Source organism: Miniopterus natalensis, chromosome 4, assembly GCF_054644295.1.
Source record: "Miniopterus natalensis isolate mMinNat1 chromosome 4, mMinNat1.hap1, whole genome shotgun sequence".
NCBI classification, from domain to species: Eukaryota; Metazoa; Chordata; class Mammalia; order Chiroptera; family Miniopteridae; genus Miniopterus; species Miniopterus natalensis.
In genome coordinates, this window is record NC_142084.1 from 87888725 (window position 1) to 87907393 (window position 18669).

The following is an 18669-nucleotide window of genomic DNA, read 5'->3' on the forward strand; positions in this document are numbered from 1 at the left end:
CTGATAATGGACTGAGTCAAATAAATACACTTGCCAACAGCTATCCTCATATTTTAAAAGATGAACTAGGTCTGAGCTAAGAAAGTCATGATGAGTAGGACAATTCACTATCAGAGTGGATACTGAGCGATGTGCTTCCCTGCCCTGACTGTACTGATTTGCACGCACACACTCATCTGTACACGCCTGGGCACTGAGCACCCTTCCCCACAGGTCCTGGGCAGTCTATGCATGTCCTCGCTGGGAGGTATGGGACCCTGAAGGCCACTCCAGGCCCTATATGGAGGAGCAACGGGGACCCCAATGCTCCTACTCACTGAACAACACTGCAGTGTCTCTCAAGAGCCCCCAGTCCTCCGGACAGTACAGGCAGGGCCCCTTCCTCCCGATCGGACACTGTGTCCCCTACGACCTGGGATGATAGGTGCTCGCTTTACACACCTGCTCCTGTCCTTCCCACCACAGTCCCCCTCTGGCAGCGGCTGGAGGAACCCTGTGAAATGACCTCGCCTTCCTCCCGCAGAGCGCGTCGCTTTCCAAGCCCAGAAATGGTCTAAGGGAGGCATCTGATCACATCCGTTAGGTTAAACTGTGAGCTTCGCTTTCGAAATCTAATCACTGGTATCTGCAATGGCAAGCTTATGAAATCTGAATGTTATTAACTTGGTGCTGAAGGTGCCATACTTTTATTGAGCTCGGGCATAAACTAATTTATTGTCCTAAGGGAAAATGAGCTGGAGCAACCATTTATTTTGGTTGATCCTATTTCTGATGAATGTACAGTGGCAGATTCTCTGGCCCCAATTCCCGTAATGGTTTAACATTTTGGTTTTGGCAAGCTAAAGTGACTATCGGTAAATATCATTTGTTCCTGCAAACCCACTGGTGTTTGGTATCCTAAAGACAGAATATATATATATATATTTCTCTGACACACGTAGGTAAATAGGGGATAATTATAGGAATATCAGTGCTTTAAGGATTATGTGGGAGAATGTATGTGAAGTCCCTAAAGTTATTCTTAGAACACAGTGAATATTTCACAGTAGCCAGTGTTGGTTTTATTATTTACCTTAAGAAAACAATTAGAAAAAAATAAAAAGAGCCCTGACTGGGTAGCTCAGTTGGTTAGAGTGTCGCCCAGATATCTCCGGTCAGGGCACTCAGATATGAAAATCAACCGATGAATGCGTAAATAAGTGAACAACAAATCTCTCTCTCTCAAAAATCAATTATTTAAAAATTATTCTTTCCACAAATCTTAACCAAGCGTGCACTCCTGGAATTTATAGTCTAGTAACAGAGACAGGCAATAGGCCGATCAATAAACACACATTCTGTTCAATGCTAAGAAGCAGACAAGGAACTGCACAGAACGCACAGAGGTGGAGAAGGTGGCAAAGGGAGAGGGGCGGTGGCAGATGGCGCCCTGGGAAGGCGATGTTTGCGAGGAAGCTGAAAGGTGAGAAGGAGTGAGCCTTCCGAGTGCGGTCTTGGAGGGCGGGGAAAGGGAGGCTGTCGGCAGGAGGGACAGTGTCTGCAAAGGCGCTGGAGCTGGCCAGGTCTGTGGGGCTCAACAGGCGCTCAGGCGCCAGCGGGGAACACGGGGAACACGGGGAACAGCGGGGAGCACGGGGAACACGGGGAACACGGGGAACAGCGGGGAACACGGGCGCCGGCGGGGAACAGCGGGGAACACGGGGAACACGGGGAACACGGGGAACAGCGGGGAACACGGGGAACACGGGGAACACGGGGAACACGGGGAACAGCGGGGAACACGGGGAACAGCGGGGAGCACGGGGAACACGGGGAACACGGGGAGCACGGGGAACACGGGGAACACGGGCGCCGGCGGGGAGCACGGGGAACACGGGGAACACGGGGAACAGCGGGGAACACGGGGAACAGCGGGGAGCACGGGGAACACGGGGAACACGGGGAGCACGGGGAACAGCGGGGAACACGGGGAACACGGGGAGCACGGGGAACAGCGGGGAGCACGGGGAACACGGGGAACAGCGGGGAGCACGGGGAACACGGGGAACACGGGGAACAGCGGGGAGCACGGGGAACACGGGGAACAGCGGGGAACACGGGGAACAGCGGGAAACAGCGGGGAACAGCGGGGAACACGGGGAACAGCGGGGAACACGGGGAATACGGGGAACAGCGGGGAACACGGGGAACAGCGGGGAACACGGGGAACAGTGGGGAACACGGGGAACAGCGGGGATCACGGGGAACACGGGGATCACGGGGAACACGGGGAACACGGGGAACAGCGGGGAACAGCGGGGAACACGGGGAACACGGGGAACAGCGGGGAACAGCGGGGAACACGGGGAACACGGGGAACAGCGGGGAACACGGGGAACAGCGGGGAACACGGGGAACAGCGGGGAACACGGGGAACACGGGGAACAGCGGGGAACACGGGGAACAGCGGGGAACAGCGGGGAACAGCGGGGAACACGGGGAACAGCGGGGAACACGGGGAACACGGGGAACACGGGGAACAGCGGGGAACACGGGGAACAGCGGGGAACACGGGGAACACGGGGAACAGCGGGGAACACGGGGAACACGGGGAACAGCGGGGAACACGGGGAACAGCGGGGAACACGGGGAACACGGGGAACAGCGGGGAACACGGGGAACACGGGGAACAGCGGGGAACACGGGGAACACGGGGAACAGCGGGGAACAGCGGGGAACACGGGGAACACGGGGAACAGCGGGGAACAGCGGGGAACACGGGGAACACGGGGAACAGCGGGGAACAGCGGGGAACACGGGGAACACGGGGAACAGCGGGAAACACGGGGAACACGGGGAACACGGGCGCCGGCGGGGAACAGCGGGGAACAGCGGGGAGCACGAGGAACACGAGGAACACGGGGAACAGCGGGGAGCACGGGGAACAGCGGGGAGCACGGGGAACACGGGCGCCGGCGGGGAACACGGGGAGCACGGGGAACAGCGGGGAACACGGGGAACAGCGGGGAGCACGGGGAACACGGGGAACAGCGGGGAGCACGGGGAACACGGGGAACACGGGGAACAGCGGGGAGCACGGGGAACAGCGGGGAACAGCGGGGAACACGGGGAGCATGGGCACCCGCGGCTGCAGGGCCAGCCCCCCTCCCGCCCGGGCCTCAGGGCTGGGGGTCCCGGGCGCCCCCCTGCGGCGCGGCGAAGGCAGGAGCGAGCGCGTCGGGCCGCGGGGATGCGCCGCGCAGGGAAATGCACGAGCGCAAGTCCAGGCTCAGGGGTTTTCAGTAGAAAACCTTCAAAAGGTTTCATTTTCTGGCATATATGTCCTGGGAGATTTATTTTGACATCCAAAACATTTTGCGTTTGACTCATTGCACCGATAAAATAAAAGTAGGCCAAAACTGTACCAATAAAAAATATTAATGAAATTAATGGTTCAAATGAATCAAATACTAATCATTTAAAAATATTTCAAGTATAAAAATAAATGAATTTTTTAATTCAACTATTTACCTACCTGTGTCAAAGAATATTTATCTATATCTATCTATTTATCATCTATCTATCTCTATATCTGTACCTATCTATATCTATCTATATCTATATCTATATCTATATCTATATCTATATCTATATCTATATCTATATCTATATCTATATCTATATCTATATCTATATCTATATCTATATCTATATCTATATCTGTCCCTATCTTTTTGAAGCCAAACACCAATGGATTTAGAGTTACTTGAGTGAAATGTTTTTATATCTCATCCAAATGTTTGCTGTTGTACTAACCTGGGAAAGTACAATGACTAGACTTTTCTCTCACAAAACTTAGGGCTTCATGGAATCTATGGGAATCTGAAATGCTTGGATTAAAATTTAGAATTCCATAAACTACATGATTAATCTTCACAGTGGCAAATATTCAGAGTACATATCAAAATTGGAATATTTAGAATCTTCTAGATTAATGAGAGCAATCTCTCATTAAACTGTCGTTCCAGGATTCATTTTGTTTTTCTAAGCCACTTATTTGTCCTAAATAAAATCATTCTTTGTTTCTGATTATAAACATGAACGCATTGCATGTTTGTATTCATGCATAAATTTAAATCATGCATAAAACTGTAAAAATGAAAATAAAAATTAATAACCTAACTTACAACATGGCGATTCAGAGTCAGGTCTCAAATAGGAACCTGGGGCCCCGGCTGGTGTGGCTTAGTGGTTTGAGCATCGGCTCATGCACCAAAGGCTCGAGGGTTTGATCTGGGTTGAGGGCATGCACCCGAGTTGCAGGTTCAATCCCCAGACCGGTTAGAGAGTGTGTGGGAGGGAACCAATGGATGTCTCTCTCTCTCTCCCCCCCTTCCACTCGCTCTAAAAATCAATGGGGAAAATGTCCTCAGGTGAGAATTAACAAAAACAAAATAAAAAAAGTAGGAACCCTGGAATCTCTATTTTTAAAAGAGCTCACCCCGGCACACACACACACACACACACACGCACACCCCAGAGGAAGACCACTGATTAAAACATTTTTATTGAGTTTCTCTAATTTTAATATGTATATGAATCACTTGAAGATCTTATTAAAATCAAGATTCTGATTCAGGAGTCCGGGTAGGGCCCAGGGTTCTGAATTTCTAGCAATTTTCCAGGAGATGCTTATTTGGCTCTCCAAAGCTCCCAGTCAGGTGGCTTCTAACAATTTTTTAAAAGCTTTCAAAAACGGAAGCTTTACAACATTTTCTGCACTTTCAGAAATTATCATTCAAACTACAAAAAAAAAAAGTTCCCATTATGATAACTTAAGAGTAATTTCAATTTCAGTTCTTCCCTTGATAAGATTATTTTTTAAACTAAAGGACCCAAGAAGGAGTAGTCACTTTTAAAGGCGATTTATTTAAATAGGTGCCTTTAGCTGGAAGTCTGAATTTGTGTTTGTTCTTAGCTGCTCAACTGTTAAGTTGATTTTCTTGACTCTATCAAACTGTTTCCTCCCTGGCCTTCTCATGAGGCTCACGGTTCTATGGATGCCTTATCTAACGGTCAGACCTCATTACCCCTTGATTGTTCACCTGTAAATGTGGATGTTTTTGACTCCAAAGAATTATAGAGAAAGAAAGAGCCAACACTGAATGAGAGGTTCTTTTTTCTTTTTGTAAGACAAATCTGGACACAATCCCAGATTATGCATCAGCCCTATTAATTTAGACCTCAGCTGGGAAAGCTCTAGAGGATAATAACTCCATTTATTTATAATGTAAGGGGCTCATTATTTTTCTTCCTGGAAAACATCTGTTTTCAGTCCTCCTCAGCCCGTATTAGATAAAAGCCTGGAGGCGGCATCAGTAGAATCAGGTTGTAGTTACAAGGTTGGAGCTGTTGTTATAAACCTCGCAGTGGCCTCTTTATAATAATAATTATCATAAACCTATTTCCAGAACTATGTGTTAGGCACTAGGCTAAGCATTGAATAAGTATTATCTTAACCTTACACAAAAATGCAATGTGGATACTAGCCATTAACTTTATTTTGAAATGAGAACGTCGACGTTTAGCCAGGTTAAATAATTTGTCCAAGGTCATAAAACAGTGACAGAGACAAGACACAGATCCAGCAAACAGACCTGGTAATGTCTAATTCCCAAGCCTATGCCCTTAGTTTCTCCACTCTGTTTAGCTCTCTATGGCTAAGCAGGTATCCTGAGGGGTGGAAAAAATCCATCGCTGACACTTTTAAGTGAGATCAATTTGGTTACTGTCCTGGCATCTAATAGGAGATGATACTGAGAGAATTACTGGTACAATTCAGGCAAGTGGCCCTCCTTCTAAGCAGGCATCCCTTATCTCCTCTTTAACGTGTTTTCCTCCCAGTCTGTCAGATAATAGGAATGTCAGTAACATAGCACCATGAGGCCTGGGTCATTTATTTCTCAGGATGAGCAAGTGCTACAAACAAGCAAACCAAACAATATATCAGCTTCCCCTGAAGAACCTTTAATAGGGAGCTTCTGTCTGCTAGAAAGAGACAGAGAGACAGAAAGAGAGACAGACACAGAAGGAGAAAGGGGAAGAATGAGGGATAATGCTTTTTTTTCTTGAAAAGGCCCTTTGGCGTGACCAAATTAAACAGTAGTAAAATTCCATCACGATGACATCTAATGGGGCAAACATTATTTTCTCAATGACTTACTGGAGAGATTTCTTTTCTAATTAAACCAGTAGGACTTGGGCCACAGGCTTAGAGCTCTGTTACAGTTCCATGAGGCAGAGTTCACAGAGCTCTGGAAATGAGCTGAGGCCCAAGAAGGCCTTTCCTGGCAGAGAGCTGGTCTCCGCTGGCTGAAGCTTGCCCGGCCTTCATGGCCTCTATAGGTATGCTATGAAATTCACATTTTGTTTAAAGCTTCCATGCTACCGAAGTGCAAGACGTAAAACACGGCTACCTAAGGTGTTAGGCAGATGTGTGGCTCAGTTTAAATGTTCCCTTTTCACGAAGTTTTAAAGGGATATAAAAAGAGATCACTTGCATACTAAGCTGATTCATGCCCGTGATTACTCTTAACATTTCATCTCCCTTACTCATACTCAAACCAGACTGATCACTTATCAGTTTTCTTCTACCATATTTAATCATCTATCTACCTATCCGTCTTTCTATCTCCAAGCTACATATATAAAACACAGTCATATATATGGCTATGACTGAAGAAAGGTGATAAATGTGGTTTGATAAGTATATTGAGTATTATATATATTCATTCAGGGCAATGTAGCAGTGATTTAAATTCCGACAAGTTCCAGTCTATACTATATATTTAGGGAAATGAACTGAAGACAGGGTGGGAAATTTTATATTTTTCATTTATAATTTTTTCACCATAAAAATGAAAATGGCAGCTTTTGCAAGGTTTTGCATTACCCCTAGATCTGGAAAATATAATGATCTTGTGGGGGGGGGGGGGGTGATGAGGGGGAACAGAATTTGGAGCAGGGGAGAGACAAGCTATAGAAATTCTAATATCTTTCCAAAGTCAGCCTTCACTTCCAGCCCAGTTATGGGGTGGGGGTGGAGGGCACATAGGAAACAGAGTCACAGCATAGTACGTGGCTTTCTGATCCCTCAAAACAGGTAATTTCATCTCTATGGTTGTAGAACATTAAGCAACAGGAACTTCCCAGTTTCCAGTTTAGGAGCTTCGGCTGTGGTGAAGGGCGGGTGAAAGTCTGCAACATGCTTCTTCTAGTACCAAGTTCTTAAGGCTCAGAGATAAATGAGCTGGCCTCACCTTCAGTGCAGCGAGGGGAGAGTACAGTGCACCCAGCCCAGCCCTGGGGGGGGAAGGCAGGGGACTGAGCTCTCAGCACTTCCCCAGGAGGGAGAGGCTAGGCCGAGGCCTGGGGGCTGATCTAATTACAGCCTCGTGCTTTCATTAGCAGGCTGGAGCTAACTTCTCAAAGGAAGCAGCAGACATTATGCCTGCATAGGGTCATGTAAGCATCACTTCCAGCAAAATCGTTTTTTCAATCGGTCCTCCATGAGGCTGGGCAGGTGGACAAAAAGAACCACTATGGAAAAGGGAAAGTAACGGGTCACACAGTCTCCTCACAGGCGGGAGGGCAGAGTGTTCTGGAAAACTGGAGAGCTCGCTCTTACAGGTCCTGCCCTGCATCTGCGCAGCTCAGGGAGCGGGCCTGATCCTTGGGTGAGAATTCCCGCGCACTGCACCCCACTTGCATTACTCCCGGGATCTGGTTTCATTGCTCCTTTTCGAACCAGTAATCTGGGGATGAAAGGTAACTGGGTGCAGCCTGTATGTCTCTTAACCAGTATTTCTGTCTTCTTAGCCTTACTAGACAAAAATCTGATGATGACTATGAAGATTATTCTTCAAACAAAACATGGGTCTTGACACCAAAAGTTCCTGAGGGCGATGTCACTGTCATCTTAAACAACCTCCTAGAAGGCTACGACAATAAACTCCGCCCTGATATAGGAGGTATGTGGAAGAACTCGGAGCGCGGTGTAGACAGAAACCCAGAAGCACGCCGATCACAGGAGGAGAAAACAGCGGCGCGTTGCAATAACCAGAGCTACTGAAATGATACATTCACTCTATGTCATAAAAAGGGATTAAAAGAAAGAGAAATGGCATTCTGGATCGAGGGTAGGGGGGTACTGATAAGTTCAAATGAAGAAAGATGATTTTCAAGTGAGACCTGAGAGCTAGAAATTCCATTTGTGTCAGATATCCCAGACAAGGGCTACGGAAGAAAAGTGACAAGTCCTGTATGAAGTGACATAAAAAACAAACGAGCAAATAATGATAAAGGAAGGACATACTTGTTTTATGTGTGTGTGTAGCAAACAGGCACAAACTTCAGCGGCAAATAATGACAGGCACTCACTTAGCACTTGCTCTGGGTGGTGACTTAATCTAAGGCAAGCTGGCTGCTCATTAGGGAAAGCTGGGCTCTCAGTGTGCGGCCGGGCCCCAGAGCGGCTCCGAGTGTCCCCCTCATGGTAACAGGAAGAGCAAGGGACAGCCTCGGAGCTCCTGAGGCTTAAACGCCTGAGGCCAGAGCTAGCGCACCCGCTTCTGTCTATATATTAACCAAAGCAAGTCAGACAGGCAAGCCCAGAGTTCAGAGGACAGAAGCAGCCTCCTTGAGGTGACAGCAAGATTGTAGACACAGGGACCAGTGAAGAATGAAGGCATCGATACAGATGAGACAACTGCTGAATCGAAGCCCAGAATGATACGATGAGACCTGGTTCACTGAACGTGAACAAGGGCCTTTGGTCACAGATGGGGCACTTCATGATTTTTCATATCGGTCTCTGTGACAAACAGGTGTGTGTTGGCTTTCCGTATGGTTCCCTCTTATTATCTGATGAGTCACAGACTCCACGGAGTCGCCGAGGAAGATTGATTTAGGGCTGGCTAGCGGCATATGGGGACTAAGCGGTCAGCAGAGGAGTCAACAAGTGCAGTGTTTCCAAAGCCGATTCACAGGACCTGTTGCTCTTTCTATCTGCTTCATGTTCCTCGTGCATATTTTTCGAGGTCACTATGTACTTAATTTTCTCTGTATGGGGCAAGTCAGGGTACAGTGTCCAAATAGATTTCAGGGCTTGAAGGAAAAGTGGTAAAATTTAGGATATCTAAGGAGAGAAAAAAAAAAAAAAGAAAATCCGAGTTGTTCTTATTTGTTCATTTTTATATAGTCTTGAAAACATAATCTGTTTCAGACTCTACTGTGTTTAGTTATAGCATTTACTTGCTAAATGAAGATACTTCTTTGAAAATGAAGAGTTATTTAAAAGAAGCAAATTAGTCACTGGCGCCAAGTTAGTTGTAAATAAATCGCTTCTAAAGTGGCAAGGTAAATGCTTCTGGAATGCCACAGATTAAAGCGCTGCGGTCCTCTGTACGCACATCTCTGCGGTTCTCTTTACAGTGAAACCGACGTTAATCCACACAGACATGTATGTGAACAGCATCGGCCCGGTGAACGCTATCAATATGGTAAGTTTCTAATAGCTTGTCTGTATTACTAACATACTAAGGGTGCGTGTGATAGGATGCAAAGAGCAAAAAAGATGCCACAAAATTTCAGAAGGGAGACATAATCTTTCAGAACCTTTTTCTCGCTCTTGCAGTATGAGGATAATTTTTAATGATTTGCTATGAGAATTAAATGTGATCATATGTATAAAATTACTTCATGTAAAAATGCTATACTCAAAATTCAACAATAATTGCTTACTTGGTAGGGACTGCTTGCTACAGAATAAAATACAGCACTCCACTACTTTTTAGAATATTGATGGTGTGGAGAAGGCATAGTTTGCTTTGAATCAGAATTGTTTCTCAGGGGAAATAATTGATTAGATGTAACAATAAATGTAACTTATTATTGTATAACACTTTCTATCAGAATCTGAAATAAGAAACTAGATTGGAGTCTATAGTAGAATAGAATAGAGTCTCACATCACATAACAGAGTAATACTAAAACTTTAAGGTGGTGTTTACTAAGCTAGCAATAGGGACACTCTGTGGACTCAAGAGATATGAGAAACTTTAATTGCTCTCAATTGGGGTGATTAAAAAGTATACTACTACTTGCATAGTTTGTGAAAATAATTTTAACCATTAAACAAATGCCAACATGTTTCTTCTTTACAGCTGAAGTTCTCAGAATATTTAGCATTCTGATACAAACTATAAATATCTAAGAAGAAGGCGGCACAGAATCTTTAATTTCCAGAATACTAGTCCTCAGAACTACTATCCCAGGGTCATAGTCTATGAAATGCTGGTCTGAATAATCTTAAAGCTCTTATTTTTAATTTTCCTTATTTATTTGTGCGTTTTGCCACAATGTGCAACAGAAATTATTCAGTTACTCTATTTGCTGGCACATCACTCATTAGTTGACAAAGCATTTCACAAGATAGGTTCCCTTCTCATTACGTGTAGACTGCAAATATGGAATCAAATGGTGAACCGAGAGGCATGGTTTACCCCAGTGGAAACGCACTCAACTGCACTGCGACATGGCAGGAGGTGCAAGGAGATGACACAGAACAGTACCAGTGAGGCAAAGTGGTAGGATTCTGGTCTGATCCTGATGGGCTGTGTATTTTGGCTCAAATAAACCACCTTCCGTCTTTCTGTGCTCCTCATCACATATGGTGGTGGCTTAAGGAGATTGGACTGGAAAAACTTCGGTGTTCTTAGAACACGAGAGCTCCACCCCCCAGCTCTCATATTCTAAGAACGCTGAAGTTTTTTTAAAAAAAATTCTCATTCATAGGCATGATTAAAATCAAAATTATAAAATAATGCTAAATAACACTTAAACATGAGAGTCCAGCTAGAACTTGGGTGTTCTGACGCCAGGCCTAATGGTCGGAATTCACATCATAGTTTCTTCTCTTTGATTAAAGTCAGCTACTTGCCTCCTTAGTGGCATATGCTTGAGGGCGATCATTAGAGAGGAATCTATCATCGCAGCACGCTGGCACTCTGACAATATGCTTTGTGATAGAAATTAGTACAGAGTTAAAATTTATTTTTAATTGGTTCATTTTCTCTTGTTTGGAGGAAAAGACAACAACTATAATAGTTTTTTGTAAGGTTACCTTGTACATTGGATTGGTGTTTGCTACCTGCCAGACACAATGTAAAGCACCTTACGTGTGCTCTCGTTTTCTGTCCTCACACTACCTAACACGATAGGTTCTTTAGGGTCCCCCATTTTATTTGGAGGTGACCGAGGCTCCGCAGCTCCAGTTTAGGACTATTATAAAGATTCTAGACTTTCACTCTACGGCATTGGTTGTTATCACCCCAGGTGAATGTTTTCCTTGAGACATTTAGCAATGTTGAGAGGTATTTTTGAGCTGTCACAGCTCAGGGGGTGAGGGTGGTGTTGGTGCTACTGGTATCTAGTGAGTAGAGGCGAGGAATGCTACTAAGCACCTTAAAATACAAAAGACAGCCCACAACAGAAAATTAGCTCTACAGACACAAATGCAAATGATTGCAGCAGGGCTATGATCTTTTGCCAGAATTATTTAGAACAGTGTTGTTGGTGGTTGTGTGTGTGTGTGTGTGTGTTTCACAAAAAAATCAAGTCATCTATAAGAGATGGTGAGTCTCCTTAGATAGTCTTTGCTTTCTTCTAGACTATTCAAAGCCAAAGTAGCTCAAAACGGCAGTGAGAACAAAAATGGCAAATACCAAAAAAAAAAAATGCTCTACAGTATAACCCTACTGTATTGCAAATGTTTTTCATCTTTCTCTTTATAACAGGAATATACAATTGATATATTTTTTGCCCAAACATGGTACGACAGACGTTTGAAATTCAACAGCACCATTAAAGTCCTCCGACTAAACAGCAACATGGTGGGGAAAATCTGGATTCCAGACACTTTCTTCAGAAATTCGAAAAAGGCGGATGCACATTGGATAACCACCCCCAATAGGATGCTGAGAATTTGGAATGATGGTCGAGTGCTCTACACCTTAAGGTATTCTTTTAGATGAAAAACAAAGAAGTAATTGCTGAGAATTAAGCAAAGATCAACCATTCTCTCTTAAGACAAAAAAACAAGAAAGAGATTTCAAGTCAACAGCGGGGTTGTGATGTTTGATTATAACAGTATGTGGCACTACAAAATGAGTTTTCCTTCTGTTGTCAATGAGCTTTTTCAAAGACTAGGACTAGGTGAAACAGTTTCTATGACCCATGGGAGAACTCTTTTTTCTCTCTCACAAGCACATAAATTTTCCTTGCCTTTGTAAGATCGCCTGATCTTTCCATCAATCTTGGCTTTTGTGTGAATGTCTTGCTACTTTAAAATATGGAAACTAAAACATAGTCATCCTTGGGACCACCAGTTGTTATGCCTGAAGATGTCTCCGTTGCCAAGGAAACTGTTGCAAAAGGAGATTTTTTTTTTGATGTGGACGTCTCCCGTATGTCTTTCTCTTTTTAGCTACACAATGGCAAGAAACTAGAAAGAATTCCATCTCCCAGCACCCACTCCCCACCACACTGGTAGGCTGTTTGGATTAATTTATTGCCTATTTTGGAAAGACATCTTTTGGGAAAACTTGGAGCTAATTTTATTTTCTGAACTTAAATATTAAGTAACATTTGGGAGGTTTTTCTACTTATTTTATGCCATTATCTTAGCACTTTATACTTAGATGTATTTAAAATATTTTTATGCTGAAGCTTTTCATTGGTGAGCATATATTATTAAACAACATAATAGGTAAGTACACAGACTTAAGAATCAGACAAACCTGGCTAGCTCTTAGCTCTATATTGTACTATCTATATGCATTAGGGCTACTCTCCAGAATGTCTATGTACAGGACTTGGAAGCACAGGCCTTAGTGCCAGAAGACATATCTCAAAGCTTTATTTGTATAGTAAGTTTGATGTTTTTACGTGGTTACATTTTTATTTAGAGGAATTAGGTGGGAACTGACGGGGATTATTGGGAAAGAAGGCAGGAGCACCCTACAACACACCACCCACACAAATGAGCTCTTACCTTTAATTTCTATACAATAGAGACAATGGTTCTTATCTTACAGATTTGTTATAAGGTCTAAATGGGGTGATATATAAGGTGCTTAGACACTGATATGTAGTAAGCACAGCAGATACTAAATTTATTTGCATATATTTTTAGTAAAATATATAAAGATGATTCTTCTAGGTCTTAGTAGCCTAGAACTTTTAGCTTCAAAATGATTCATGTTAAATGCCCTTGTGACATATACTTTATACCTTATATAATATTCAACATACAAAATAAAATACTTTAAAGTGGCTTCAAACCTTTTTATCAGTTAAACAGAGTTATATCAGTTACTAGGAAAAATGACTACAATTATAGAAGAAAGTCATTGCATATATTTTGAACTCATCATGAGTTTTATTAAATTAGAGATAAGGTAATGCCTGGAATTGAAATCTAGTAAAAATCAAAGGCCGTCTGATAAATCAGAGCTCAGTCTAGTTTTTGAAGTATTAAGTCAGTTATACTAGCTCAAGTCCCTTTATATTCTCATAACATTATAGTCATTTTTTCACTTCCATTGATTTGCAGAACCACTATACAAGTTTTAATTATAGAAACCACCTCAAAAATGTCACTCATAAAATTCAATCAAAGTTTGAATGAGTTGCCAGGCTTGCTGAAAGATGATTTTATTCTTGTTATCTATAATAAGTTATGAATGTGTGTGCACATAGATATGTATGTATGTATCTATCCTTGTTTCTGAAAACTATATTTTCAATTTTAATAATTCCAGTTTAATTTGGAAACATAATACTAAAATATCAAATTTAATTATGATTTCAGTTATGGATAAAGCTAATCTATTCTTTGAACGAGCACATGATCATTGAGTGACAATGGAGACACATAATCTTGGGTTCAGATCTCAACTGTGCCACTAGCTTTGTGACTTTGGGCAAGCTTAAGCACAATAAAGCCATAACAACGCTTATTAAAGGAGAAAAATTCACTTTTACCCAGTGCCATATAAACACTGGCTCAGTGATTATTAGTTACATTTTAAGATCAGTAATTACTCTATTATACTATAGAAAAATAAAATCTCTCCAATTAAAAAGCCTGATAAACTGCAAAATCTTTTAAAGTTAACAAGTGTTCACAAAATAACATTTTTATTACTTCAAGATTGATATCATTATAAATATAGCTGACAAATATGAAATTTCAAAAATTATCAATCCATCACCAGTACAATTTTAGAATATGTTCATACTTCTCCAAAGGCAATCAAAACATCTGACCACCTTTAAATTTTCTATCTCCTAGAGTCCCAACCCACTGAGATCTAGAAAACCTGTATATTTAATAAGCACCTCAGATGTAAGCTGTTTGAGACTCACTAGCAGATTTCTAGCATGTCTGTGTATGTTTATTTAACATTTCCTGTTTGCCATTAGATATTTTTCTACTCTAAAACATCACAGTGAGTAGCTTCATACTGTTCCATTGCAAGAATGCGGTATTTTTAAACTCACATATAATAATTTAAAGCTAACAGCTAACAAGTAATTACAAACAGAAAGTTCTACTTTAATTAGCAGATAAGATCTGAGAATTATCAGCATTCATTTACTCACAAACAGTATGGGAGCTCAAGTTCTTAAAACAGGTTGTTCTGTTAAGTTAAATACAGTCACTGAGCAATCTCACTTGTGCAATTAATTTACAAAAAGCTGCGTGATCCCAAGTTTTGAAAAAATGGAGTTGGGGTCAATGAGAACCTGCTGTTTGGTTTGTGAAAACGAATGGACCGTGTTCAGTCTTAAATACTTTTCTCCTGGACTTGGTGGATTTCTTCAGTGAGAATCACCATCCTCTCCAGGAATAACAACAGTCATTAGAAATGTAATGTACATTTTTAAAACTATGTCTACAATCTTTCTACTAATATTTCATATCTTCTATTTAGGTTGACAATTGATGCTGAGTGCCAATTACAGCTGCACAACTTTCCAATGGATGAGCACTCCTGCCCCTTGGAGTTCTCCAGTTGTAAGTAATACTCATTCTGCGTTGTGTCCCCTCTCACCAACGGTCTAGTCACATGTCAATTAATGGGGAGATTCACAGAGAGTGCAAAACTGCGTTAAGCAATGTTGTTGACTTTGACGATTTTGACAGTTTTCTTTCATTGTAACATCAGCTTGTCCCTATTAGAGTGATTCTTGTGGAAAGGGGTCTATTTTACCAGGAATTACAAATAAGTTTCATTGAGGTATAAACTTTTAATAAATGGGCAGAGGTTGCCCGGAGCCCTTTGTTGAGAGGTTGTAAAGCCAGGCCTGGACTGAACAGAAAGGAGTAATGGTGGGCCATACCCTCCCTCCCTCCCAGAAGAGAGTAGCGGGACACTGGCTACGTATTTTCTCCCTTACCTGTCAGGATGCATGGAGATCCAACAGTGCTGTCTGCACATCCCAATTTTGCATATCTGTTAAAGATAACACAATTGGTAATTACCTCTTTCTCCTGGAGTTCTAGTAATACCTAGAACTGGTTATCCACCAATGAGTAAAAGGCTGATTCTTGGCATCTTATAGGTCTAGTGCAAATTCCAACTCTATCTCTATAGACTTGAGCAAATTACAAAATCAACCAGATATCCGACGGAGATGGTAAGACCTGCTGCATCACAATATGGTTTTGTGGATATAATATATGTAAAATGCTTGGTATGCTACCTCAACACACAAGATCCAATAAAAAGCTTTATTATTTTTATGAATTATTATTATTATCATCAGATATCAGACAGTAGTAAGAAGGTCCGTGATGATTCTAACACAAATTACATTAAGCTTTAGTAACCTTCATAGGTATTTCCAGCTTGAATAAAAAGCAAGCCTCAGTTTCCCCCAAATGTTTGCGTCACTACGTGTTTAGCATACTCATTAGGCTGCTCAGCGCCTCCTTATTTCTGGTCTGTCAACTGTGCAATAAAAACTGATTCTGAATTTTAAGTTTTTATGTTCATAAATATAATTTCCCAGCCAGGGAGTAAGGGAGACTCTTAGAGCCAATTAAATCATAATAACCATAATTTTTTTTACAAAAATCAATGATGAGAGAAATAATTATTTGTTTATCACTACATTAATTCCAGAAGGAAGCAAAGAAAAAAATCACAGTATATCATATATACAGAGTGGGCAAAAGTAGGTCTACAGTTGTCCATATGGAAAATGATACAATAGTTAGTAAATAATACAAGAATAAACTGTTTCAAGCCCTCACAACTGTAAACCTACTTTTGCTCCACCCTATATTTAGAAAAGGTTTCATTATAAAACTTATTTCTAATGTTTTACTTCATGTAAACATGGAACATTTTTAAGTGAAAGCTCCCCCAGGCTTGAGGAGACTACACTGGTTTTCTTTTCATTTTCTACCTGGGATCACTCCTCCTCTGAGTCAGCCATAAGGACTGGTGATTTCTATGCTACCAGGTCACCGGTTGACAACTGTCTTCTGAGCCCAAACACAACTGAGTATCACTTATTGCTATCAAAAAATTAAATCACAATTCCATTCTGCTCGGGAAGTCCCCTAAGAGCATCATTCTTTTCCTCAGTTTTCAACACACGCTGCTCCCCCCCGGGCTCCACAGTCACCAGGGGATTGTTTCCCTTCCCTTCTTCGCAGTTAGTAAGCACACAGCAGACCCAGAGGAAAAGCAAGAAACATAAGGGGTTTTATTCTAAGTAGTGAATCAGCCTCCATAATCAAGATTTATCTTTTCACAGCATGTTAGTAGACAAACAGTTGAGATGCTTTCTGGTTTTTTAAATCTTTCTCTATTTATCTATTTTTTTTTACTTGAGTTTATTGTAGTTTACTTAAGAGTAATTAAAGTATATTAATTAAATATACACTGGCCATCAATTTCATGAAATAAATATGAGCATAATCACCATAAGGAAGCAAATAATTTAGAAAAAAAAAAATAAGAAACTTGTCTAGGGTACTGGGCTAGGAAACGGCCCTGAAAGCCACTGCACTATCAGTGCGCCCCCTCTTCCGTGAAGGCTCTCTGTTCTCTTGGCTGAACGAGACGGACCCTTCGGCATCTACATAGTGCTCATTGGAATCTTCCCCTTCATGTTTCTACTTACTACTTTCATTGTAGATTTCTGTATGTATTAAAATAAAATCCCAACAAAATGGGGGGGGGAGGGAGAGAGGAGGGGAGAGAGAGAGAGAGAAGAGGGAGGGGGGAGAAAGGAGGGGGGAGAGAGAGACTAATGTAAGTATTTGAGGTCCTTTCTCCCCACCACCTTCTACTGAGGCACGCTCGGGAGAGGAATTTGAGGGTGCTCTTCTCCCATTAGTGTCTCTTTCTGCCTGACTCTCCAAATCTTGTCCTGGTTGACTCCCCCTCATGATGAAAAAATATCTTACATATGTACTATTTATTTATACTGACCACTTATTACATCTTACCCCAGACAATGTAAAGTGTGCCTATAGTATATATTAAACCATGTATAGTATACCTTTTATGGAATTTAAGTGACTTTCAAGGGTGATTTTGACCTCATGATCTTTAAATCTACCTTCCCATTGGAATAGGATGCCATTGTATTTATTTTCTCTATGATGAGGCTTTTTAGTCCAGGATCCTCATTAAGTCATAACTTTACCTCTCTCAGCACCTTCTCAGTGTCTTTTCCTGGAAGGAACATGCTATGTATGTTCACTTATAACCATTTTAAACGTGTGCTCTCCCATCTCATGGCAGATGGCTATCCACGGGAAGAAATCGTCTATCAATGGAAGCGTAATTCTGTTGAAGTGGGCGACACAAGATCTTGGAGGCTGTATCAATTTTCATTTGTTGGACTGAGAAATACCACTGACATAGTGAAGACAACTTCTGGTAAGATGCACTTAAACAGAGTTCTAAGTGACCCTGTAAGAGCTAAAATTCTGGTGTATGTGATTCAGAAGGCTTTTCAATGCCTGTCTGCAAGTGACATTCAGAAAATGAAGTGTTTTAATTTACAAGGGAAAATTATAGTTGGTATTCTTGTATAATAGATATATTAAATGGATATTATCAATCTGAAGCAAATTGAATTCAAATTGGATTAGTAAATTATTTGCTTAATTTCTTTAAGCAAAAATAAGTGGCAATTATTTAAAAAGAAGAAAATATTTATTAGCTATAACTATAATGCTTCTTTTAAGAAATGTTTCATAATATATTGAGATAGAAGCATTTAAAGTAATTATACAAAAAAATTAACTTTCCACAAATGTAGAAAAGTGATCATAGTGAACATGGACTAATTCTCCATTCGATAAGCTAATAGTTTGAACTGACTCCATCACTGGATAAGGGACTGGGCTTTGGAATGAAACAGGACTGGGTTCAGATCCCAACTCCAATTACCAGCTGTTGATTTTGAGAAAATTATTGAGATTCTCAGGACATCAACTTTCCCAGATAGCCAATGTGAACAAAAACATCTGCATCACACGCATACTATGTGTAGGAGAAAAAACATAAAATGCTTCCAACTTCAAATATAAACCCTGGGCTC

At 41.8% G+C, this 18669-nt stretch overlaps 1 protein-coding gene across 6 annotated transcripts in view; it reads left to right on the plus strand.

Annotated features, from left to right (window-relative positions):
• GABRG2 (gamma-aminobutyric acid type A receptor subunit gamma2) overlaps positions 1–18669 on the plus strand; it is a 71570-nt gene that overhangs the window by 14514 nt on the left and 38387 nt on the right. For 5 of the 6 annotated variants that reach the window (XM_087816099.1, XM_016213990.2, XM_016213991.2 and 2 more), the window contains exons 2-6: positions 7858–8009; positions 9472–9539; positions 11835–12055; positions 15036–15118; positions 17865–18002. In XM_087816099.1, coding sequence (XP_087672225.1) covers positions 7858–8009; positions 9472–9539; positions 11835–12055; positions 15036–15118; positions 17865–18002 — 662 coding nt within the window. The remainder of the gene's footprint in view (positions 1–7857; positions 8010–9471; positions 9540–11834; positions 12056–15035; positions 15119–17864; positions 18003–18669) is intronic. The other variant, XM_087816101.1, reaches the window with a different exon arrangement.